This window comes from Kryptolebias marmoratus, linkage group LG9, assembly GCF_001649575.2.
Source record: "Kryptolebias marmoratus isolate JLee-2015 linkage group LG9, ASM164957v2, whole genome shotgun sequence".
Taxonomy (NCBI): Eukaryota; Metazoa; Chordata; class Actinopteri; order Cyprinodontiformes; family Rivulidae; genus Kryptolebias; species Kryptolebias marmoratus.
The window spans coordinates 19,984,867-20,008,808 of NC_051438.1; the positions used below are offsets into that span (position 1 = coordinate 19,984,867).

The following is a 23,942-nucleotide window of genomic DNA, read 5'->3' on the forward strand; positions in this document are numbered from 1 at the left end:
AGGAATAGACCAAAGCACCAAAAAGAAAACTACCTGAAAATAACTAATGGTGATTTGAGTGAATTTAAGATAGTTATAATTGAAAACAAAACAATAGGCTGGTTGGAGACAGGTAAGCTGTGTATTTATATATTTTTGAGGATTTCAAATATACTTTTTAACAAAGGTATTAAAAATGTACCTAATGCAATTTAATTTTACATTAAAGTTTCAAGCTCAGAAATATTGAACAGATTGAAATGTAAATTTAAATACAAAAAACACAATTTTGAAAGTGTTAAAAAAGTTTGATCATGAAATTTCCTCATTTGTGAAATTACCCAAGAACCATACTAGCAGTTTATGCAAACACATTATTTTAATTTTTATATATCACATTTTTATATGAAAACAACATGGAAAGTTGATTATAGTAATTATAATGATAGATGATTAAAATTCACATAAAAAAGAATCAAAAAGACAGCTCCGTCCACATGTTTGAATGCTATCTTGTCTGCACAACGTAAACCCCTTTTCCGGGTTTTGCTTTCGTCATTGTGACGTAGCACGCACGCACGCTCACCATACCAGCAGTTGGCGTATGATAACAATAAACAACCCCGAACAAGGGATACGCACCAACAGGACCTGTCGCTCTAATTCGGCAGAAACGAAACGAAAACATGAAGCAAGAAAGCTACATTCGGCTGGAGTAAGCCCTCTTCGCTAAAATTAGGAGTTGTTTCGCTCCTGACAAGGGATTTTTCCAGTTTTTTTTGTCCGGCCAAGGGGAGAACTACAGTTACGGTTTTACTCCTTCCTTAGCCGTTTAGCTAACTGTGGCTCATTCCTTGTTTTTGCACACTTTGTTCTAGTCTGTTATGCCGTTTCCAGAGGGCTGTCATCGCACTCGTTCTCCTCAGCCTCCTCTTCGCTCCCTCTCCCCGCTCTCTCTGACCCTATGTCTCGCTGGCTTTTCCCCTGGTCGGGCTCTATCAAGAAGCGGGCCTGTCGGTACCTCTTACAGCACTACCTGGGTCACTTTTTGCAGGAGCGACTGAGCCTGGACCAGCTGGGCTTGGACTTGTACAACGGCAACGGGGTCATCAAAAACATCAACCTCGATGTGTGGGTGAGTTTGTGTGGAAAACTAACAAACAAAAAATAAATAAATGTGGTTGACTGTCAGCACACAGTCTCGTGTTATGGTGGGGATCGTGCACACTTGACTGTTTCGCAACTGCACTCGAGTTCATCAACAATCTCCAGCGTCATGTTTTTAGCCTAGCTCGCATTTCTTCGAGGAAATGCACTCAGGAGAAACGCTTACCCCTCCTCTCCTGGGGAGTCTTATCTTTTAATGTTTAATGTCCAGGACAGGACACATGTCCCACCTGCAAACTGAACACTTTAATGAGCTTTATGTGTGTCTACGGCCACTTCTATATTGAGGCAAACATAAAACCAGTTATTCCCTTGTCTTTTCCCATTGTTTCTCCTCTAAAGTCATCCCTGATTGCTCCCTCTCTTTTTTTTTTACTTTTACAGGCGGTCAACGAGCTTCTGGAGTCTCTTGGGGCTCCTCTGGAGATAGTGGATGGCTTTGTGAGCAGCATAACGGTGACCATCCCCTGGCAAGCTCTCCTGACGGATCATTGCACCTTAGAGGTTTCGGGTCTTCAGATAACATGCCGACCCAAGTACAGAACCAGTAAGTTCATTTAGAAACGTCTTCCCGCGAGATATTTCATGTGCAGTCTCTGTGCGTGCAGAATCAGCTGCATCGACTGTGGATGAAACTATACGATGAGTACGGTGTTTAAGACTGAAGCGTACAGTTAGATAAACTTCACTCCATTAGTCATTCATGTGCTCTTCTACAGATTTACAACCTCAGCTAATCAGTTAATCTTTTTCATGGCTGAAAAAGCTGTTTGCCAAAACATGTTTCCCATCATAATTATGAGTTTTGGCTCAAAATGCAAACTCCCTGTTTTAATCTGAGTGTTTTTATTTTAGACTCTTTACAAAACACAGGATAGTTGGTTTTAAAGCTGTTTCAAAGACAGGTGTGCTCCATTCTTCTACTATTTACTTATTCCTTAAGCAGATAACAGGTCTGGAGTGTTGATCTGCACTTAGAAATTGTTGCTATGAACCCACCACAGACGACAGAAGGAGCTATTAACGCACATGACGCAGATCGTTTTTTAGTCTGAAGAGCCTCCAAGAGACGTAATGGAAACATAAGAATCAGCAAAATGAACCGTTTTTTTTTAAGAAAATCGCACAAAAGAGCAAATGCAGAAGGTTCACCATGAGGGCAAAGCTATTCATAAATTTTAAGCATTAAAAAGCCCAATAATAGGTGTGAACAAAGGTTGAAAGTAAATAAGCAGTTCCAGAGACAGTCAGCAGATCTCAGCACACATCAGTCCGTTTTTCAGCAGCTGAAAGCAAAACTAAAAGAAGAAAGAGAGACAAACTGACAGTATTTGCAGTAAAGGCCTGGCAAAGCACCACAAAGAAGGAAATCTATATTTATGCGTTCATGCATTTCAAGTTTCAGTTAATGGCTGAAAGTTATTGAATGATATTTTGTTTTTGACCTCAAGGCTGAACATGGAGGTCCGTTCTGTGTAAATAATGGCTGTTAAAACTTTCACTTGATTAGACCTCATGGTCATTTTTTTTTGGCATAAAATAATATTGGAGAGGCACCATCAAATATTATGACAATTTATTGACGTCACTACATAAAAAAAACTAAATAATATGATTGTAATATGATGTGTGTGAGTAATCAGCTGTATATTATTGTTTCAGAAACCTTTCTTTTTGTTCTTGAGAAATAAAACAGCTTGTTTAAAATGAGTGAATTTTAGTTAATCCTCTCAGTTCTTCACTTGTCTTCAGAAAGCTCAACTATTCCATCCAAATGTCTGTATTTTCTGTTTTATGTTGTGTGATAAATTTAGAATATTCCTCATTTACACAGCATCTTTGTCAGACCTTAACGAGAAAAACCGGAAAACGTTTAAAATGCTGACCTGTCTTTAAGCCTCAGAAATGACAGAAACCCCGTTTGGTCGTGTTTTCCCCCAGATGGGGGTTGGGACTCACAGGGGTGGTCGTCCAGTATGACCTCCAGCATGCAGCTGGCTCAGGAGTGCCTAAAGGACCCTCCGGAGGCGTCCGAGGAGCCGCCTGCCCCACTGGAGGGCCTTGAGATGTTTGCACAGACTATTGAGACAGGTGAGCAGAGCGTTAGGTGTGCACACTTAGTAAATTCACAGCTGCAAGGTTTTTTTGTTTTTGTTTATTTGTTTTTCCACATACAAACAGAATAACATGAGGTCATTGGGATATTTAACAAACTCTGAGTGTGCAGGTCATCCCAGGTTCAGCATTAACTGGGCAAAGTGGTTATTTATTTGGTGTTTTTTTGCCAAATCCTGACAACAAACAGAACTGTCACTCGGACTGTTTTATAGTTTGTAGTTATTATAACCTCGATGCATGAAAACATACATTTAAAAAGTAAATAGTTCTGCCTGAAGCCGTCAGCTGAAGTTACACAATGAAGCTGTAATGACCTTTGACCTGTCTGTCTCTGTGCTTGCAGTTCTCCGTCGCATCAAAGTCACTTTTCTAGACACTATCGTCCGCATCGAGCACCAGCCTCCAGACCTGAAAACAGGTGTTGCCTTAGAAGTGCACATCGAAAGGTGGGTTGGAAGTGAGCTGTACAGAGACTGTTTCTAATAAAAGATCCTAAGAGCTTCTCATTGGACGTGCAGAAACCTAAAGGTCACTTCTACAGTTTGTGTGACTGCAGTATATATTTAGATTAATGCTGGTTGCCTTTTAATGAGGTTCTCTGCTCTAAAACAAAATGACCTGGATCAGCACAGACCACATACAGCAGCTGCTGTTCATCTAAGGTCTTTCAGCAACATTCGGCATAAAATAATGTATCCTGGTATAACGGAGTATCTGAAAATATCTTCCTTTGATTCGAATGATTTCTTTGGAGATGTTAATCTGATCTGTGAGTTTTTCTGACCGCAGTGAAACATACAGGGTTTCTGGTAAACTAAAAATATTTCAGGTTTTAATGTCATGTCATTAGAACTCACATTCAAGAACTCGGGTGCTCCTTTTTATTACATTTGCCATGTTTTAGTATTTTACAGTTCAATGAAATGTACACAGGCTGGTCAGAGTTTGCAAGTATTTGTTTTTCCATTTCTTTGCTTTTTATTATCAAAAATTGTGCAACAGTTTAGCCTCTTTTATCATTTCAGCCAGTGGTTAGCACAGTAATGTCAGCCATTTTGTGAACAGTTGGGCCACTCTCTCAGAGTCCTGTGTGCTCAAATCTGCGTTTTTGTCATCAGTAGAAGTGAGAAACCCGTAGATCAGCATTTGAGTTGCTGCCAGCAGGGAAGGGAGGCAAAATGAAAACCTGAAATTGGATTTCATCTTCTGTGCTCATCAGCAGATAAGCAGAAGCAGCCATTGTTCTGTTTGACACTTTTTGCTCCGTACTGTGAGACAGGCTCGGGGTGAAGCTCATTTCTAACTGGGCCAGTATTGACAAGTTTATTTTCTTCAACAGTGTCTGTGAAGAACTGCAGGTTGCACTTCAGATGTGTCTGATCATGACATTAATGAATAAATGAAATGAGATCACTGTTCCTGCAAACCAGAAAGAAAGTTGTTGATCTGAATGATTAGATATATTTTGATAATTATAATTAATAATTTGATATCTTGATAATTTCCTCTTGCTGTAAATACAAACAGTTGATCCGAACGGCCTTGAGTTATTATCATGATTTCAAAGCAAATAAAACACGCAGGGATGAGTGCTTCTTGACCTTTTGTGTCTTGGTTTTTACACAGACTTTGTTTTTGTACTGCAGCAAAGTACAGCTGGAGGCGGTATTTTGGGTTGAACCCTGTGACTCTGTTGAACCTTTTCTGTTTTCCTGGTTTATTGACAAACCTGCTCAGGTTGGCTGAGTTGATCTGCAGTCAGTGACCTTAAGGCTCTGCAGCAGGTCAGCTGGTTTGACTGCAGCAGCTCGTGTCACAGAGGTGGTGTGTGTTAGGAAGCTTAGAGTCTGATCATTTCTCCTAAAGAGTTAAAGATGATGATATAATTCAGCCACAGTCTTTGTAAGCAGTGTAACATCAAGAGCTAAAGGTATCAGCTTTTTCCACGAACAGTCTTCTTCTTTTGGCTGTTCTCTCTTCAAGGGTCGCCACAGCGAGTCATCCTCCTCCGTATCACTCTGTCCTCTGTCCTTTGCACCAACAGCCTGTTTGTCATTATTTTTATTCAGCGTTTTCATTTTTTCAATCACACAATTTCCTTTTGAGAAACAGCAGTCGTTTCCCCTCACTGTCTATTGTTTATCCAACCAAAATGCATATTGTCTTGAGATTTAAAAAAAAAAAATCTTTGTGTGCATTTTTTTCCCCAGGCTGCAGTATTTTGATGAAGCAGTGAGAGATCCAGCCAGCCAGACTGCCGTGCCTGTCGACATCCACCAGCCGCCCGCCTTTCTGCACAAGATCCTCCAGCTGAGCGCCGTTCAGCTGTTCTACGACCGCATCGGCATAGTTCAGGTGATGGACACCACTCTGACTGAGAACTCTTCATGTCTAGTCTTTAAATCTTTTTTAGGTTTTGTTTGTTTTGTTTTGTTTTTACTTTGTGTCCGTCACTCTTTATCAGTCCTAATTTATCCTTGTTTTGTGTTCATTTTAAGATATACGCTTCTAATGGTAATTAATATAAAATTCCCAACTGCATGTGTGTGAAGTTTAAACATTTCTTTCAAAATGTTTGAAATGATGATCTTACATGGTGTGCAGTCCTATTTTGGCAAATTATCTAAGTTTTGCATCTGAGCACATCCATGAAATGTGCCCAGAAATGAGAAGGAAAAAACCAAAGAAGTCCAGATGTCTTTGATTTAATTTGTTAGGATTATCATGTCCTGGATGACTGAGAATCTACACCAGCTTCCTACCTTTTAGAGGAAACAAAACCTTTCCTACTTCACGATTTTCTCAGTCATTCTGGGCTGAAACGAGTAAGCTTTTGTTTTTCACAGAACTTTGTTATCCTCTCTATTTTTGGTCTCATTCACTCACACTCCACAATGCTGATATCTGATAGAAAAATAAATCTGTGCATTATATGTCACTAGATGTGGTTGTTTACTATGGTTCTGAATCACTGCTCTGGGTCCAGAATGGTGCTTTATCTTCCTGTTATAAACAAAGGTGGAAGGTTTTGTGTATATTTAAAACATAGAATAGTTGTGAGAACAACATAAATTAGGTCCTTTTCTCCAATACATTCTAACTCAGAGGTAACTGAAAATGCTTCAAGATTTAAATTTTTTTTTTGTTGTTGTTCAGGGTCCTCCTGAGGAAGATCATCCAAATTCAGCCACAGCCAGTGAAGGAGAGGAAGAGGAAAAAGATGAAGAAGAAAAAGAGGAAGAGCCCAAGACCTTGAAAGCCCCTTTTTGTCCTCCACCCCAGCCCCTGCTCATAGGACGCTGCTCCGGTTTCATTGAAACCATCGTCAAGATGAAACAGAACGACATGCTGCCCGGACCAAAGGTGGAGCTCTCTCTTATGTCAACATAGATTTATAAACTTCATCCGCCTCTCTCGTATTGATTCTTCTGCCTTTCTGTTCCTCTTCTCATCAGTTGGAGTTGGATGGGAAGGTGGGCTGTGTCCACCTGCTGCTGTCTCCAGATCAAATAACCCATCTAACAGACCTTCTGGCTGCCCTATGCATAGATACTGGTACGCTTTAAAGATCTGCTTTCTTCATTTAACGTTCAATCAAATCAGAACAAAACTTTGACAGCACAACAGTTATAACTGCATAAATAATAAACGGGTCATTAGCCTTCAGCATAGTTTGACGTTCTGTTCTCTTGGAGCAATGGGAACTAATTTCTCATCAGTGTCTTCTTCATGCTCTCGATGAGTCAAACTTTTTGTCCACTTTTTAATTAAATTAGACTACAGAAATACATCAAGCAAAAACAGTTCTTCCACTATATCTCTTAAAATAAATGAGTAAGAAGAAACTAGCAAGCTCAAACAATAAATGAACCATGCAAAGACACAATGTCTTTGATTATATCTACTTTGAATTAGTCTGTCTTCCTCTGTAGCCCAGAGCCTAACAGTAAAATCACCAACATTTGGAATTATCTCCTAAATGTGGCCTTTTTTACTTTGGCTCTGTCTGGTTTGTCTGTTTTTTTATTTTTAATCCACATGTGAATCAGTTTTTCTGCTTTCTCCCTTTCAGAGCCAGAAACAAAGTGTAGTGGAGTAACCAGCCGTCCTTTAGACTCAGATGACTTTCGGATGATTGAGGAAGACCTCGGTAAGCAGCTGGGATCCAGTCCCAGAGACAGGGAGTGGGAAACCGAGCCTGACCTGGAGCCCTATGTCACCACTCTGGAGAACGGAGGTATGCAGATCAGGCCGAGCTCATTTATAATTTATCTGCATGAAAAACAGCGGAAGTTTATCTCTCCTGCTCTCAAAAGCACTTTGAAACCTTGTCATAGAGTTTTTAGTCTGTTATATTAGTTTATTCAATTAATTTCTTTAAATAGCTATTCTGGAGGCTCGATTCGCTTTCATTTAGATAAGAAGAGTTCAGATCTGGATAAATAATTCCTGCTGCTCTGTTTCTTAGAGCAACGTGTCATTATGAAGCGTGTGTGTACACTGTCTTGTTTAACTTGCGACTTTATGTGTTTGTGCAGAGATGTTTTACTCCATGGGCCCTGCTGGCATGAACAGCAGCGTGACATCTGTCCGCTCTGGCAGCGAGCTGTCAGACAGCGACATGGAGTCCTCCACCCACAGCCTGGCCAGCTTCACACAGCCGGCATCTCTGTCAGCAAAGGTACCGCCTGCGTCTGCGTGCACGCGTCATTTCTACGGTTTAAACAATTAGCAGAAAGGCATAAATAATGCTGCTGTCAGAGCCAGAGAACTGCCACAATAAACATTTGGATGACAAGTCTAGATCTAGCATAAAATAACACATTTTTGCTGTTAACTTTTCTTTAAATTGGTCTTTTTTTTAAGTGTTTTATGAAGTTTTTTTATTGGTACAAATGGTAAAATGTGATTTAGCAAATTATTTTACTGAATACGGTGTACACTTCTTTTTCCAGCTCACATGAAATAGCAACAGACTCTTAAACACGCGTTTATGTAGTAAATTTAAGTGACATTATTTCTGCTGGTAATTTCCAGGGCTTGAATTGTCCCAGGAGGTATCCTGTACCTGGCTGCTTGTCCAGTTTACCCCAGGCCAGTCGGACCAGAGGTAAAAATAATTTGGTCTAAAGTTAAAAGTGAATTTTACACATTAAGCACATTTCTTAATATTAAGCACAAAACAAACCCTTTTCACTGAGCTCTCATCCTCTTGGCAGGACGTTCCCACAGCAGCCAGGCAGAGCAGCTGAAACCCGATGCCTTGTTGCGACTGACCATCGGCGGGGTCACGCTGACCATGCTGCAGAAAGACCCGTCCTCTACGTCCGACGGAGCTTCGTCATTGGCTCAGGTGTCTCAGCTGTTCTTCAAAAAGTTGGACAGCTTCAAGGACAGCATGTTCAGCGACAAAAACTTCAACAATTTGAGGGGCATCTTCGCCGAGGCCTGCCTGCAGTCCCACCTCAGGTAGAAAAGCACTTTGTCTTTTTGAGCATTCATAGAAACTTTTCTTCTGGTCTAATTTCATTTTTTAAACAACTACAGTTAGGGGGGTAAATTTAGCTCATCATATCAAAATTTTATACAAATGTTGAATAAGTTATACTAAATGATTTATTTCTAAAAACAGAACACCTGCTCAGCTGACAAACCGTTGGAGAAAATGTAAATTTTTTTAAGACAAACCTTGCTGATGGTATGAAGCTTTTAGGCAGTGAGGATTGTGTTACATGTTAGAAAATCTGTATATTGTTGCATGTTGTAAATTCATCATATTCTACTATATTCTTTTTCCTGATGGTTTTCTGTTTGTCTTGCTTCTCCTCCCCACATATTTACCTTGTGTACACAATGACACACCCACAGACACACTGTTATTGAGGCCGCCTACACACTTCTACGACTCACCGTCTGTCCTCCTGTTTTCCTCTCATGCAGGCTGACGGGGGCGGCAGTGCAGGTTGTTTGTGAGATGCGCAGTGGGAGACGCCGCTGTCGGGCTGTGACCTCTGACCTTTCTTTCAGCAGACTGGAACTGTTGGAGTGCCTCTGGGAAGATGGAAAACCTCAGTACTGTGAGGTAGAAAATATTTTGATCTGTTTTGGTTTGTGACTGTAGTCACACCTGAAGCCGTGAAGAATACCTCTGTGATCAGTCTACCTTTGTTTTGTGGTCAGGACTGATCAAACATTAATGTTAAACAATCATTTAAAGCTATGATGTTAAAGGTCATGTGCGATCATTTCTTTTTTCACTTCAGCAGTCATGTGTTTGTGTTGAGCAAATTTGCTTATCAAAATTGTTTTTTCTCCCATTTTTCTTCATCAAAAGATGTACAAAGGGGGTTAAATATTTCAGAGAAAAATGTGATATATTTGTTAGTTTGTCGTCTGGCAGTACAACAACAAAGATAAAAAATTAGCTTCGGACTAATAAAAAAATGTATTTTTGTGTCTCTTTTCAGTTGCTTCATTTCCAGAAAGCTGGTTTGTTTACAGTTGGAGCTGCAGCCAGACCATGTGCCCAGCTACACTACAGCCTCACTGAAAAACTCCTGCGTAAAGTATGCATTAAACACACACACACACACAGACTTGATAATACAGGACTTTTCTTATCATTAAAAAATGTCTCTTGTTTACATTTTCTGTTTATTTTGTATTTCAGTGTACAAAACGTCCCGTACCAAGTAATGATCTGTTTTTATAGATTGTTTTAAACATTTCACCCTTCTGATGTAAGACAAGTTATAAAACGTTGATTTTATGACAGGAAACAGTCATCATGCTCTATCTGTCATTGTAACAAAAGGTTCATGTTGTCTTCAAGCAGAGTTTTAGGTTTTGTTGAGTCATTTAACACACAAAGATAACTTTGCTGTCTTGAATTTGCTTCATATCACATTCCTCTGGAGGATCAAATGTGGTGGCTGTGACAGTTTAACATGTTGTTCCCATATTTGTTTGTTGGCAGGGTAAACAGCGTGTGCTGCGGCGGGACAGCGTTGTACGGGTGGAACTGGCGGAGCTCAGCGCTGAGCTGGACCTGGACATCTTGAGCCGGCTGGGCAACCTCAGCAAAGCCTTCAGCTACTGTCCGTCCCAGGCTACCGGATCAGGACTCATGCAGGTGAAACGATTAGTACAGCGCTACCATCTAAAGAAATCAAATACAGACAAGATAAACTCCAAATATTAAGATCTATTATTGAATCGAATAAAAATAATGTGACACCTATGCCAGAAAGCACTGAGGAAACACAGCCCACTGAAAACACAAACATATCCATATTCCTACTTTCTCTTAATGACAGCGTATGTTTGCAGTCAAAACCACACAGTTGTTGTACAGGAGCCCATCTGTGTCATAAACCAGGCTGCCCATGACTAAGTAGAAAAGCATTCAGAATTCTCATAATATAATTTTGTCTTATGTAAGCCAGTGTGGTTTTGCAGAGTCATGAACTTTAACATCCTCACTGGGAAACCAAAGCTGGCCAAATGTACGAGGAAATTGTCTCAAAATATGATCCTGTCATGTCTGAATGATCGTACGTGCTGACACAAACATTGTTAAAATTGTCTTCCAGCAGTCTTCATATCATTCTTAAGCAGTCCAGCTTTTGTAATAAAGTCTTACAGATCATTACACTGATGATAGGGGGTGATAATGACTGAATAATTTCTTCAAATGCTATTCTGGATGACTTCTTGTTGAGAAATATGTTCTAAAAAGTTCTTCACTTTCTGTCCTCTCAGACCCAGAGCACTGAGCTCAGCTCTTCCTTCACCCTGCTCTCCCCCAACGCCATCCTCAGGCTTCGTTTTCCCATCCCGGACCTGCGGCCTCCCCCGAAGCGAAGGCCACCGACCCAGAGAGCAGTCAGGGAGGAGACCTTGGTGCTGGAGCTGATGGAGCTGGAGCTGAAGCACCAGGAGGCCCCAGACCTCCAGAGCGAGCAGGCCGTCCCAGGGCAGCCATGGACTCCCTGTCTCACACAGCTGCTGGAGGCCTCTTTCACCGATTTACACGGTGGGAGCACAACCGACCCCGTACAGCTGAAAGCTTCCTAATATATGTGATTATTACTGTGTTGACATTTTAAAAGTTTCTTTCTTTTTCTTTATTAATATATTTATTTAATTTGCCTGTCTTCTGAAGACTTGAATTGAAAGGATGAGATATATTTCTACCTGGTTGACACATGCTTCCTTTTCCTGATGTCTCACCAGGGTCATATGAGGGCTGGGAGGGAGGCTCCTTCCCCTGCATCAAAGTGAAGAGAAACCATGACTCTCTGCCGAGGTTAGTCCCTGTAATGATGGGAGTAATTATTGTAATGGCCTGAATGCAGGATGAAAACGGAACACTCTGTTCTTCTCCAGAGTTGTTCTAAGAAAGCATTTTTATTTCTGCTTGTCTTGTTTTAGTCAATCTGAAATTACCTCAAATTCAGGAATTCAAATATTATATAACTGTGCTTTTTCTTATTTAATTGAAGCAAAATTACTCAGCTTACAAATCCCTTTTGTGCCTAGCTGATTGTTATTCACGTATAAAATGCACCAGTAACTCTTGCTTGTTCACAAACATTAGAGTTTTATACAGCCTGTAATGAAATACTTAAATGCTTAAAATTAAAACTGCGTCTGTCTTTGGTACTTTATGGCCTTGATGGTCTTCTTGGAAAAAGTAAGATTATCTGCTGCCCGAACTGAAATTTGTGCTTCAGATCAAAAGGGGAAAAAAAGTAATCCTGTTTTACCTTTCCAACTGATTCTGTCTGCGTATCTTTTCCACAAACAGGATCTCGGTTCGTGTGTGTGGAGGTGAAGCTCAGGGCCCATCAGCTGGTCTGACTGGGATGAACCTGGGCCTCATTAAAGATCTGGGGGCCAACTTTTTTGAAAGTCACTGTGAATTTACTGAGAAACCCAGCTCCCCGTTCTCTTCCAATCGCACCATGTTCGAAACTGAGGAGGTGTGCTGAAAAAACAACAACACACAAAGCAAGTTAAACATCCATCTTTATGGGACCTCAGACCCAGCTCAGTGTCTCTTCTTTGCTTCAGATGGTGATTCCAGCCGACCGAGAGGAGATGCTTCAGTTTCAGGAGCAGTGTGTCGCTCAGTGTCAGTGTGCCGTGGATATAAACCTGCCACTGGCGTACATCCTCCTGCCCAGCAAACAGGCTTTCCAAAGCATCTATAATAGGTATGTAATAACCATCAAAAGAGCTAAATCTGTTCTCTCAATTCACATAATCCACCTAAACTTTTATCTTAGTCCTCCTCCACTCTTTTTACCTTTTTAAATCTTCTTTTTTCCACTTTTTGTTTTACTGTTTTTTTTTTGTCATCTTATTAATCACTTCCACCTGGAACTTGTCATTTTAATCTTTATGTTGGCTCGAAATCATGATTGAGAAATAATTGTCGTTTTCCACCCCTTCATCCAAAAGGATCAATAATGATCTCTTGATGTGGGAGCCGCCTCCCCCTCCTCCTCCATCAGCCCACAGTCCCTACCAGAGCCGCCAGAACCACGACGAGTTCCAGCTGTGCAAATCAGCCTTCAGACTGGGTAAGTTTGACTGCTCTGATGATGGGGGGGGGGGGGGGGGGCGAATTAATAACGATGTAGATTTATTACACAGAATAACTAGCAGTGTGCCAAAACATCTAATACTGGGTTCTGTATTGATTTTGGATTTAAATGTTGGCTTTGTGGATTAAAAAAAAAATGATTTGGAGCTTCTCACTTTGCCATAGACTCTGATTCAGAAGAAGATGAGCCTCAGTTTTATTTGGCCAGTGACTCATCTGGAAGGATGCAGCAGTCAGCCCCTCACCCCAGCCACAACCTCAGCCTCCTCTCCCTCACTGTGATTATTGGGAAGGGGCGCCTCCAAGCCAGAACTGACAGGAAGGTGAGCCAGGAGGATGATGAATTAAATGAAGGGGCACTGATGAGTTTAACTGCTGAAAATGAAATGTTTTTTGGTGTGTGGTCAAATGGTTCATCAGTTATACTTTAGTCCTGCTTTTTAGAATTTACATTAAACAAAAACTGATCTTTTGAGCAGCCTGTTGCATAAAGTATTGATATTTTTAAAAAAAAGAACTTTCCATCAATTTTCTTTAACCACTGGATCCTGTGTAGGGTCGCGGGGAGCTGGAGCCTATCTCCAGCGGTCATCAGGCGAGAGGCCAGTTCATCACAGAGACAAACAACCATTCACACACACTTACATCTAGGATCAATTTAGAGTTGCCAACATACATGTTTTTGAACTGTGGGACAAAACCGTATTGATCATGAGCAAAAAAAATAGATACCAGATACAAGCAGCTGAAAAGGGCTTCTTCTATAGAGAGACTGGGCTCAGCCTTAGAGATAAAGGTGAGGAGCTCCGTCATCTGATGGGGGCTTGGAGTAGAGTTGCTGCTCCTCTGCATCCACAGAGAATGTTGCTGGGGGAGGGATGTGTGGATTTCCCTCTTGGACCTGTTGCCTTTGCAGCCTAACCATGGATAAGAAGAGAGGATGGATGGATGGATGGATGGATGGATGGATGGATGGATGGATGGATGGATGGACGGATGGATGCTCAGACACAAACAGAGAGTAACTGGAGTAAACCCATGGTTGTATGGGGAGAACATGCAGAAAAGCTCAATCCAGGAGTCGAACCAGGACCTTCTTGCTGCAAGGCATCAGTGCTCCACTGTCCAAAATACTTTAGTAAAATATAATTGTTACTCTACTTATTAGTTTTGTATAGTAAAAGTAATTGTCAATAAATTAGATAAAATAATTAACATTTAAAATGTTCTCATATGTGCTTTGAATGACATTATATTGTATTATTGACCACTTTGTATACAAACTATGAATTTTAAATTTGGGGATTTAGGGTTTAACTTTATTTTTGTTTGCTTCATCTTTTCATCTTTATCCATTCTTTTTTTTCTTGTCACTTTTCGGTTTCTTTATGTGTATTTTTGTGCGGCACTGACTTCAGGAGGACCAAAGTCATGGAGAGATTGTGCTCGACCTGGAAGGGGGGAAGATGTTTAGCGTGGCGCAACATCAGAATAACCCCAATCTCAGTTTCTTGTGTTTGGAGAGCAAACGAGTGGAACTCTACCATCAAGGTGCACGTGGTGTTTTATTGCATTTCATTGTAATATAATGCTGATTTTTTTTATTTATTGTGGTAATATTCAAATTTATTGCTGGTTGGACATGAGAAATATGTGCTCTGGCTTATCATGCTTGTATTTGACATTTAGCTGTGGTGAAAGACAGCCCCGTCCCGCAGCGGTTGGACATGCCCAGCTTCACTCCACCGAAGCACTTGGACCCCACCATCTACCCCACAGAGGTGGGGGTGAGCAATGTGAGCGGGAGGGAAGGGGAGCTGCAGATGTTGTCCACAGCCATAAAAATCACACTGGACCTCGAGAGGAACGTCAAAGTATGCGCTCCACATAAACCTGATTATTGCAACAGCTGTAAGTTTGATGTGAAAATAAATGCTCTCTTTGTTCCTTCGTAGGAGTTCCTCGTCGCTCTTCAGCTTCAGGGTGCCACCATACGACATTACATGACACAGACCAACCAGAGCTGGCACGAGCAGGTGGAGAACTATAGAAACAAACCTTATCGCACATTTAGTGTTTTATTTTCAGGTTCATAGGACAAAACTTGTTTCTTTGAACTGACTAAATCCACCAAACGTGAGATGTTGCTTTTACTAAACTGTCTCATGAAGTAGTTTGGGTTTTTTGCTGTATCTCCATCGTACAGATGTGTGTTTGGGATTTGATGTACATTCAAGATTCAGATGTGGCTAATGAAGACACATCCATCAAACTGCAACTAGACATGGCAGATTGATTATACACAGCCAGAATTTAGCATCTGGGTTTTTTTTATTCCCTCTTTTGGCCAAAAAAGACTAAAATAAAAATAGCTGCAGACTTTTCAGATCCAGCGTCATTATGCTTGTCAATGTAATTCATCTGCTGTAAATTGTTGAGGCCCCTCAAGCCAATAAATAACTAACAGTCCTGCTGCCAGAGATAACAAGTTTGCATGATTACACTGTAACAAGTAAAAAGGAAGAAGTGACAGTTTGCAAAACTGCAAAGATCTTTATCCTGTGCTGTAATTGTTGTAAATGCAGTTTGTTTTACCTTCAAACTTCACTGAAGAGGAAAAGTGAAATCACTCTGGAATCAAATTAGATGGGCGAAGGCTAAATTTGTCGTTTTCGTTTTACAGCTGGTTGACTTTCTGGATGTAATCGATGACCCCATTCTGGGCTACACACCACCAGCTATCATCACTGTCCTCCACACACACCTCGCTACTTGTGCCGTGGACTACAGGTACAAACATGGAGGGAAAAGGGTTCGGATGGTGTTAAAATTGTTCTGTAATTTCCCTTCCTGTGTTTTTTTTTCTTTTCTTTTCAGGCCTCTGTATTTGCCCATACGAGTCTTGTTCACAGCAGAGTCGTTCTCGCTGTCCACAAATATCATCGTAGACACTGCCACCTTCCACCTCAGGTACAAGTTACCACTGACTGAACTTTTCATTTGTGCAATAAAGAAAGTAAATATTGCAGTGATACTCCCATTAAGGTGTGTGGTGGGATCATTGTTCACAATCTTTCACTTTATTTATTGTGTTTTCATCAGATTCATCCTGGATGACTCTGCTCTCTACCTCTCTGACAAATGTGTGTGTGACACAGTGGACCTGAGGAAAGGTAAAACACACGTTTCAGTTTTGCACACTTTAAGAATAGTTTTAGCTTTGTTTGTAACCAGGTAAACACATTTCCTCATGTCCATTTCCAGTTTATCTGTTGGTTATGATGAACTCAAAGTGTTGAAGTTGCAAAATTTAGCAGCAGTAATAATATTTTTACTGGATGGTTTCCTTTTTCTGGCTTCCATGCAGCTGGATTTTCTTGTAATCTTTTAAAGGGTTCTTGGTCAGTAGTTTGTATGGATTTTAAAGGACTTCCAAAGATTTTCTTTGGACTTTTTCACTTATTGTTTAGTACAGTCCTCAAACATTTTCAAAGTAATGTTTTGTTTTTATTTGTTAAGCTACTTTGACCTAAATGTAAAAAAAAAATTGAAGTGAAAAAAGTAGATAATTTAGCCAATGTTAGGATCACTAGCAAAAGAAAAATAGCGTTTTGGTTTTTTTTTTTCCATCTGTAATAAAAACCCACCTGTTGTGTGTTTGTGCCACACAGATTATGTGTGTGTTCTGGACATCGACCTGTTGGAGCTCGCCATCACCACATGGAAAGGCGGTGATTCTGGCAAACTGGTGAGTTCTCTGCGCTGCTTCTTTTTTTTTCTTCCTGTTTGTCTCCATATATTCAACAGCCTGAAAAAAGTCACTGCGGCCAGAAAAACTGTATAGAAAACAGTATAATCTAGTTCAATTTCCTCCAGAAACCACTAACAAGCACTTAGCCACATGTTTATAAATATTTGTTTCACCATAGTTAAGTTTTTCTATAATAATACCTCCAGACAGTAATTTAGCTCAGCTGGACCTGAAACTAAAATGAACAAGAAAATGGCATCCGGACAGCGTTGAGCCTTTTGTATACCATTTAGGAATTGTTCAAAATGTTTGTCAAAGAGTCTGGAGCGTTCACCTGAACACCAACCAGATGGCATCTAAAGATCTGTGGAAACAAGTCCAGTCCCTTAAAACCTCCTTCAATGCTAGGAACCAAATCTGATGGTTGTATTTTCATCTGCCTACTTCTGTCTGACCGTTCTTTCACTCTGTCCTGCAGTCTCAGCCTCTCTTTGAGCTCCGCTGCTCCAACAACGTGGTCCACCTTCACACCTGCGCTGATTCTTGTGCCGCCCTCGTCAATCTGTTGCAATATCTGGTCTCCCAGGGTGACTTGCATCCCCCGCCGCGCCACACCTCTCCCACTGAAATCGCCGGCCAGAAGTTACCTGTAAGGCACCGTGTTAACAATGAATAACTTGACTGAACTTAATGAGTTGAACAGTTTAGGTAAATTTTATTTATTTCCACAAATGTGTGAATTTTAATAGTTTGAAATCACAAATTTAGATGCTTACCCTTCATTTGAAAAGACATAAAAATAAATGAAACTGTGACCATTAAGGCAAAATATTAACCCTGATGGCATCGGACAGAAGCAATGTGAAATGTATAATGTAAAATATTGACTGCAATAAGTAAAAGGGTTTTAGAGAAATGAAAAAACTGCATTTAAAAGCAGTCACTCGTATCTTAGAGTACATTTCCAGTGGGACTTACTCACTTTTTCTTAGGGCAGACCTTTTACAACTTTAACAATTTGTTTATGTTGCAAAATTGCAAATAAATGCAGAATGATTCCATCAATGTTAAGAGGTGGTATACAGGTTGGAGTAAACCTTCTAATACCTGTGATATTCTGTTTTGGTAGTTATCAGAGAGTCCTGCATCTTTGCCGCCCTGCCTTCCCGCTGAAACCGCAGAGATCAACCAGTATGACCTGGCTGATGCCTTAATCGACACAGAGAAGAGCCACAGCGAAGACTGTACAGAAGCAGGTATTTGTCCTTTCTGAACATCCATATTGGCATATGAGTGAGTTGCATGCATCGACGCGTACAGAAAATATTACTACGGTCATAATAATGTTTGCTTATGTTTAAATTATAGTCAGTACTTTTCATGTAAAGGAAACTGAAAGAAAACTTTGGTTTGTGGTTTGCTGTCAGAAAACTAATGACTGATCAATTCTTTGTGATTTTCCAGGTTCGCCATCAGTGCCGAGGGGCTCCCCCGTCTCCGTCTACTTGTTCCCTGGTGAGGCCTCGAAGCACAGCCTGTCTGGCCTGCAGAGGGAGGACTCTGAGCTGGACGGTCTGGTTTCCACGGCAATGGAGGCGCAGGCAGATATGATGCTGGATGAAGGCTCAGATGGCTCCACTGACAATGACGACTTCTGCATCCTGGAGGCGCCTGGCATGGGCATACCTGTGAGTCTCACCTTGCTTTTGTGCTCCTGCTCTTTCCTTTATCTCATTTTTTTAAAATTACTATTATTATTATTATTGTTGTTGTTTGTTTAACTTGTAAATTTACTTATAATGTGAATTTGCTGCAGCCCAGAGACGGGGAGCCCGTGGTCACCGTGCTTTCCCAGGGGCCCATCAGGGTGAAGGACAGTCACTTCTCCAGGCCTCGAGGCAGCTCAGACCTGCTCCGTGCACCGAGTGGTTTCCCGGTGCCGCACAGCAGAGTGGTGCTGAGGGAGATCTCTGTGGTGTGGCATCTCTACGGGGGGAAGGACTTCAGTGGAAAGAACCTGTCCATCCACCCTCAGAGCGCAAACAGGTAACAAGTTCATTTGACAGCATTGTTTTTATTTTACTGTTTTAACATTCTGGTGTTTTTAAAACTACCTTGTTTTCCTCTGTCTTTGTGTCCTTTCAGGGGTCGTTCAGTCCCTGCTGGTGTTCGTGGGTCTCCGTCCCGCTCCGTCACCTCCTCCCGTCCACAGAACTCCTGGCGTTGGGTTGGAGGCAGCGGCCGTCAGCACACACTACTGATGGAAATTCAGCTCACCAAGGTACTCATGTTTACCATGACCACGGTTGTTGATGAGTAGTTTAGTAGAGATCTACCCAGCCATATTTCAGGGAGAAATTAAGTACTTTTTCTGTGTTATTTGTCAAAACCTTCCTCCAGGTGTCCTTTCAACATGAGTCGTACCCGGTGGCAGTAGCGGGGCAAGATGGGGAGGGCTCAGTGGCCGCTGTCATCGGGGTCCTTCCCAACGGCGAGCAGCCCCTCTCCAGGCAGGTTTTCATCGTCCAGGAGCTGGAAGTTCGAGACAGACTGGCCTCCTCACAAATCAACAAATTCCTCTACCTCTACACGAGCGAGAGCATGCCTCGACGAGCTCACTCCAACATGGTGAGGCTGCAGAGAGGGAAGAAAATCTATACAGCCGAGATTGTTTATCCTAAACCCACTGTGTTGGCCTTTTTTCAGTGATGCAGGTCAAATAAGATGGAGATGTGACAGAGTTTCTTCTTTGTAAAAGGCTTCTCATTGTTGTATGTGTCCTCACCGCAGCTGACTGTAAAGGCCCTGCAAGTATTACCAGAGTCTGGTCTGGGTGGTCCCGAGTGTTGTCTGCGGGTCAGTCTGCTGCCTCTACGACTCAACATCGACCAGGTAACTCCAGCACCACAGTCCTTTCAAATCCAGTTTCTGATTGAATGTGAACCTTCAGATCTTCATCAACATTTTCTTCTCATTTAGATTTTTTTTGCTTCTTTTCTTTTTATGTTTCATGAAAGTTTTAGTGTGTTCGAAAGAAAAGCAACTGCAAAAGCGTACGGTAGTTTGTCAAAACTATCAGACTGATTAGAAACATTTTGGATTTGAATTTTCAACAAATGAGACATATTGAAAGAAAAGAAGCTGTAAGCCACTCCGAACTGAGTTATTTAAATATTTACTTTGTGTTTTCACTCTGATATAACGAGGCGTTCCATGTGGCGCAGGTTTCTTTGTAGATTATTTCTCATTCAGTTTATTTTGACAGTAGTTTGTGCTGCTCCTGTAAACTTTCATTTAATCTAATCAGTCATTTTTCCTCTTTTTTTTTTTCTAGGATGCACTGTTTTTCTTGAAGGACTTTTTCAGTAATCTAGCTTCCTCTGTTAACCCCTACCTGCCCGTGGACTCTGCAGCTGAAGGTTGGTTCTTGCAGGTTTATCGGTTGTCTTTTACATCTGAGCTGCCATGAACATTATTTAAACTCAGCAGTGCATGTAATTGATGTGAATTTTTAGTTTTCACTGCTTACAGAACAAGTTCCTAATGATTCGGTCTAACTTTTGTCTGTTTAAGAACATTTTACTTAAAAAAAAAAACTAAAAGAAAATGTAATATGTGATTCTCTTCATGCACAGTGAAGGCTGATCTTTCCCAGAAGGGGTCTGAGGAGGCAGATCCAGCTGCTGGTCTGGGACCTGACCTCTCTGCTTCTGTGGAAACTACGAACAGTGAGCAGAGCTCTTCCTCTGCTGGCTCCTCATCATCCTCCGACCAGCCAATCTACTTCCGGTATGTAAACAAGGACTCTTCGCAGGTATCAACCAAGCTGAATAACATTCAAAGAAGAAAGGTTTTTCTGTTGGGAAAATGTTTGTGTCTGTAACTTAAATAATGGGAGTGCAAATATTGTTTTAAAGAAAAACAGCAAAACTTGTCAAAGATAAATAAAAATGATTATTATTTCTTCTCTGTTCTTTTCAGGGAATTTCGTTTCACATCTGAAGTGCCTATCTGGCTGGACTACCACGGCAAACACGTGGTCATTGAGCAGGTGAGAGGCCGTTCAGACAGCTCAGAAGCACTCAATAAAGACGTGAGAGAATTCAGTGGGTTCGATCAGGTAGTAATCCTGTATTTTCACACAAGTGGCTTTGTTTTTCAGGGGACGTTTGCAGGGATTCTGATCGGCCTGGCTCAGTTAAACTGTTCTGAGTTGAAGCTGAAGAGGCTCTGCTGCAGACATGGGTAAAGAAAGATGCTCTTCTTCCACAACAAGCATCAGTTGTTACATAAAAGATTCTTTAAAACCAAATAGTAACCATTTGTGAAGAAAAAACCTTCAGGAGATTTATTTTTCTGACAGTTCAAACGTGCTTTTTTTTTCTCTGCAATGTTTCCAGTCTCCTTGGTGTAGACAAAGTGATTCAGTATGCCGTCACAGAGTGGCTGACGGACATCAGGAAGAATCAGCTGCCAGGCATTCTGGGAGGAGTCGGCCCCATGCATTCAGTCGTTCAGCTGTGTAAGTTAGCAGCGTCTAATCTAAAAACATTCACAACTTTAACACGTTCTTCATCCTTATTTTTCTTTTGGCTAACCTTGCTCTCTCCTCTGCCTCGGTATGTTTGTTCAGTCCACGGAGTGAGGGATCTGTTCTGGCTGCCCATAGAACAGTACAGGAAGGATGGACGCATTATTCGGGGTCTCCAGAGGGGGGCGGCGTCCTTCGGCACCTCAACCGCGTCGGCGGCTCTTGAACTTAGCAACAGGCTGGTGCAGGCCATCCAGGTACTCATCTGTTTCATATGTCATTAACAAACTCTCCGTTTGATAATTATGGCTCGCCGCCAAAAGGCGAAACGCTGATGTGTGTTAATTTGTCTGCTGTGTTAGCAAAATATATAAAATAAACCTCTCAGAATTTTATCATTGGGTGAACATCTACTATAGATCTAACTCTTGGAGTCAACTCAAATCAAGATGATCGCCACAACTAAACAACCTTAGCAAACAAGGATGGCTTAAACTAAATTTTTCCAACAGAGAGATAAAATATAGCTTGGTAGTATCTGAGAGTCATCCCCAAAACATACTTTGTGCGCTATATATTAGGCAAGATCTTTCGTTCAGAAGTGAAGGGACACTCAGATATCTGGTGTTGAATACCTTTTTCTCATTTAGCTGTTTTTGTTACCTCTCTGACAGGCTACAGCAGAGACCGTGTACGACATCTTGTCTCCCACGCCTCCACTGAGTCGCTACGCCATCACCGAAGGCCGGGCCCCTTCCTGCCGGCCCCGTAGAGCCGCTCAACCTGCAGACCTCCGAGAAGGAGTGGCCAAGGCCTACGACACCGTCAGAGAGGTGCGCACCCAAACGTACCCTCTGAAACCCGCTTATCTTTTCGCTAACGTTGCACTTGTAGCTTTACTGTTACTTTATAATAGTAATTTGTTTATAAAAGACTAAAAAATATTTTATTGTTCTGGCAACATGTCTTCATTGGTCTCACTCTTTCCTCTCTCCCTGCAGGGCGTGATCGACACAGCTCAGACCTTGTGTGATGTAGCATCTCGTGGCCACGAACAGAAAGGTCTCCCCGGTGCTGTGGGCGGCGTCCTGCGACAGATCCCGCCCACCGTAGTCCGACCCTTGATCGTAGCTTCCGAAGCGACCTCCAACCTGCTCGGCGGCATGCGGAATCAGATCAAACCAGACGCGCGGAAAGAGGATTTCCTGAAGTGGCGCACGGAGGACGCACAGGAATGAAGACAGTGTTTTGAGTGTGTGCGCGGGAACGAGTGTGTATGTGTGCGGTTGTGTCGTGGGGATCCTGGTGTTGATTGTGGATTTGCATGAGTGTGTGTACTAATGTGCTCTAATGCAAAAAAACCAACGCAAAGACTAACAAGTACTGCTGTTACTGTCAGTGTTTTACGTTGCTTCATCATACAAAAACATTCTTTTTTTTCTGTTTTCATCCACAAGAGCTTTCCCCATTTTTATCCCCGTAGTCTACAGATTATTCCTTTGTGTTAACATATCACCGTTTTCTTTCAGCCAAACCCGAAGCAGGTAGGATTATCAAAAGACGCAGATTGTTGACACGTCATTCAGCTGCTTCAAACTGTTTGTATTATAATTTAAAGCAGCGATTTTTCAGCACACAGTCACGCTTTTCCAAAGTGCGTGGAGAAGGAAAATGATCATAGGAGCGACAAGGAACTTCACCGTCTTTGTTTGTTTTTATAATACTGTAACGAACGTTTGAACCTAATGGTAGAAATCACTCTTTAAAATCTGAATAACTCTTCACAGGCTGCAAACAGCTTCACCGCAGAGCTAAATTACAGGTTCGTTCTGTTGATTCTCGTGGTGGAATCAGAATATTTTAGCTAACGTGTTTATTTTTGTTGGCAGATGGTTTTCATCCTGACTTCATTATGATGCGGCGTTAGTTCAGTTCTGACCCTGCTATGCACCTGCTCTTCTCAGTGCTTTTATCGGTGCCATAAAACCTTTCAGAGTGACCTTTTTAACTAGTTTGTGTTGCCTTCCTCAAACCTGTCCCCTCCCTACTAAATGTGGATTACTTTGACTGAATAGAAACACATGAAGCCTCTAAAAGCCGTAGCATACAGAGTTGTGTTAAAGCTTCAAAGTTAATTGTTTAACAGACTGATGTCAGACAGCGGCTCTCGTACCTGAATAACAGCTCAGCTGTACTGCTTTTTTCCATGGAAAGTTTAATCCCAGATTCTAGGATCTGGATTAACCTTTTTTTTTCTCTCGTCAGACTTCCTTCGCCCACATCTTTAGCTGCCTTCCAGTATGTTTTTTTTAAATGTTATTTACTTGTGTTTTGTTAAAGCATAGTTATTGTTAAACTCAAAAAAAAGAAGAGGTGGGAGGATTTGAACTTGGTGATCATGGAGGAAGAAAAGTTAGGACTTTTACATTTTTATCTTTTTTGTTTTGTTTCGTGTGTGTGAGGGAGATGTTTCCCTCTGTGTGCACATCAGTGAATGAGATCATTTGTGCGTTTGTGTGAGAATGATGCATGTCTGTGACGGTGACAGGTTGATGCTTGTTACACTCGTGTGTAATTACTATTTACTATAAAAGTGTATGAATGACCTGTATATTACAAAAACAAGTATACAAATTAATACAAAAATAAAAAAAATTTGAATATAAAAACTGAACGTGTCTGAAATCTTTGCTGTCAGCCAGTGTTTTTTCTTTTTGTGTGGTTTTAGTTAAATTCTGTTTACTTTTTATGATTTATTTAACTATGATTTATATATAGCACATTGT

General features: G+C 41.3%; 1 protein-coding gene across 1 annotated transcript; it reads left to right on the forward strand.

Moving 5' to 3' along the window:
- Positions 1–578: 578 nt before the first annotated feature.
- atg2a (autophagy related 2A) lies at positions 579–23,825 on the forward strand. Its single transcript, XM_017408373.3, has 43 exons — positions 579–694; positions 858–1,114; positions 1,531–1,693; positions 3,088–3,237; positions 3,608–3,710; positions 5,475–5,619; positions 6,421–6,627; positions 6,720–6,819; positions 7,337–7,501; positions 7,803–7,945; positions 8,302–8,374; positions 8,484–8,733; positions 9,205–9,346; positions 9,732–9,830; positions 10,241–10,396; positions 11,026–11,299; positions 11,500–11,572; positions 12,074–12,248; positions 12,340–12,482; positions 12,730–12,851; positions 13,040–13,197; positions 14,293–14,425; positions 14,564–14,748; positions 14,830–14,910; positions 15,558–15,664; positions 15,752–15,844; positions 15,977–16,047; positions 16,546–16,622; positions 17,104–17,274; positions 17,755–17,881; positions 18,090–18,313; positions 18,442–18,671; positions 18,771–18,906; positions 19,026–19,253; positions 19,416–19,517; positions 19,960–20,044; positions 20,261–20,414; positions 20,607–20,676; positions 20,788–20,870; positions 21,026–21,147; positions 21,259–21,413; positions 21,831–21,989; positions 22,158–23,825. The coding sequence occupies exons 2-43, from the start codon at positions 944–946 to the stop codon at positions 22,392–22,394; spliced, it is 6,042 nt and encodes a 2,013-aa protein (XP_017263862.1). The 5' UTR covers positions 579–694; positions 858–943; the 3' UTR covers positions 22,395–23,825.
- The last annotated feature ends 117 nt before the right edge of the window (positions 23,826–23,942 follow it).

Coding starts and splice junctions, on each gene's coding strand:
- atg2a (XM_017408373.3), top strand. CDS start 944: ATGTCTCGCTGGCTTTTCCCCTGGTCGGGCTCTATCAAGAAGCGGGCC. Junction 9,831..10,240: donor CTGAAAAACTCCTGCGTAAA/GTATGCATTAAA, acceptor GTTTGTTGGCAG/GGTAAACAGCGTGTGCTGCG. Junction 20,677..20,787: donor AACACGTGGTCATTGAGCAG/GTGAGAGGCCGT, acceptor TTTGTTTTTCAG/GGGACGTTTGCAGGGATTCT.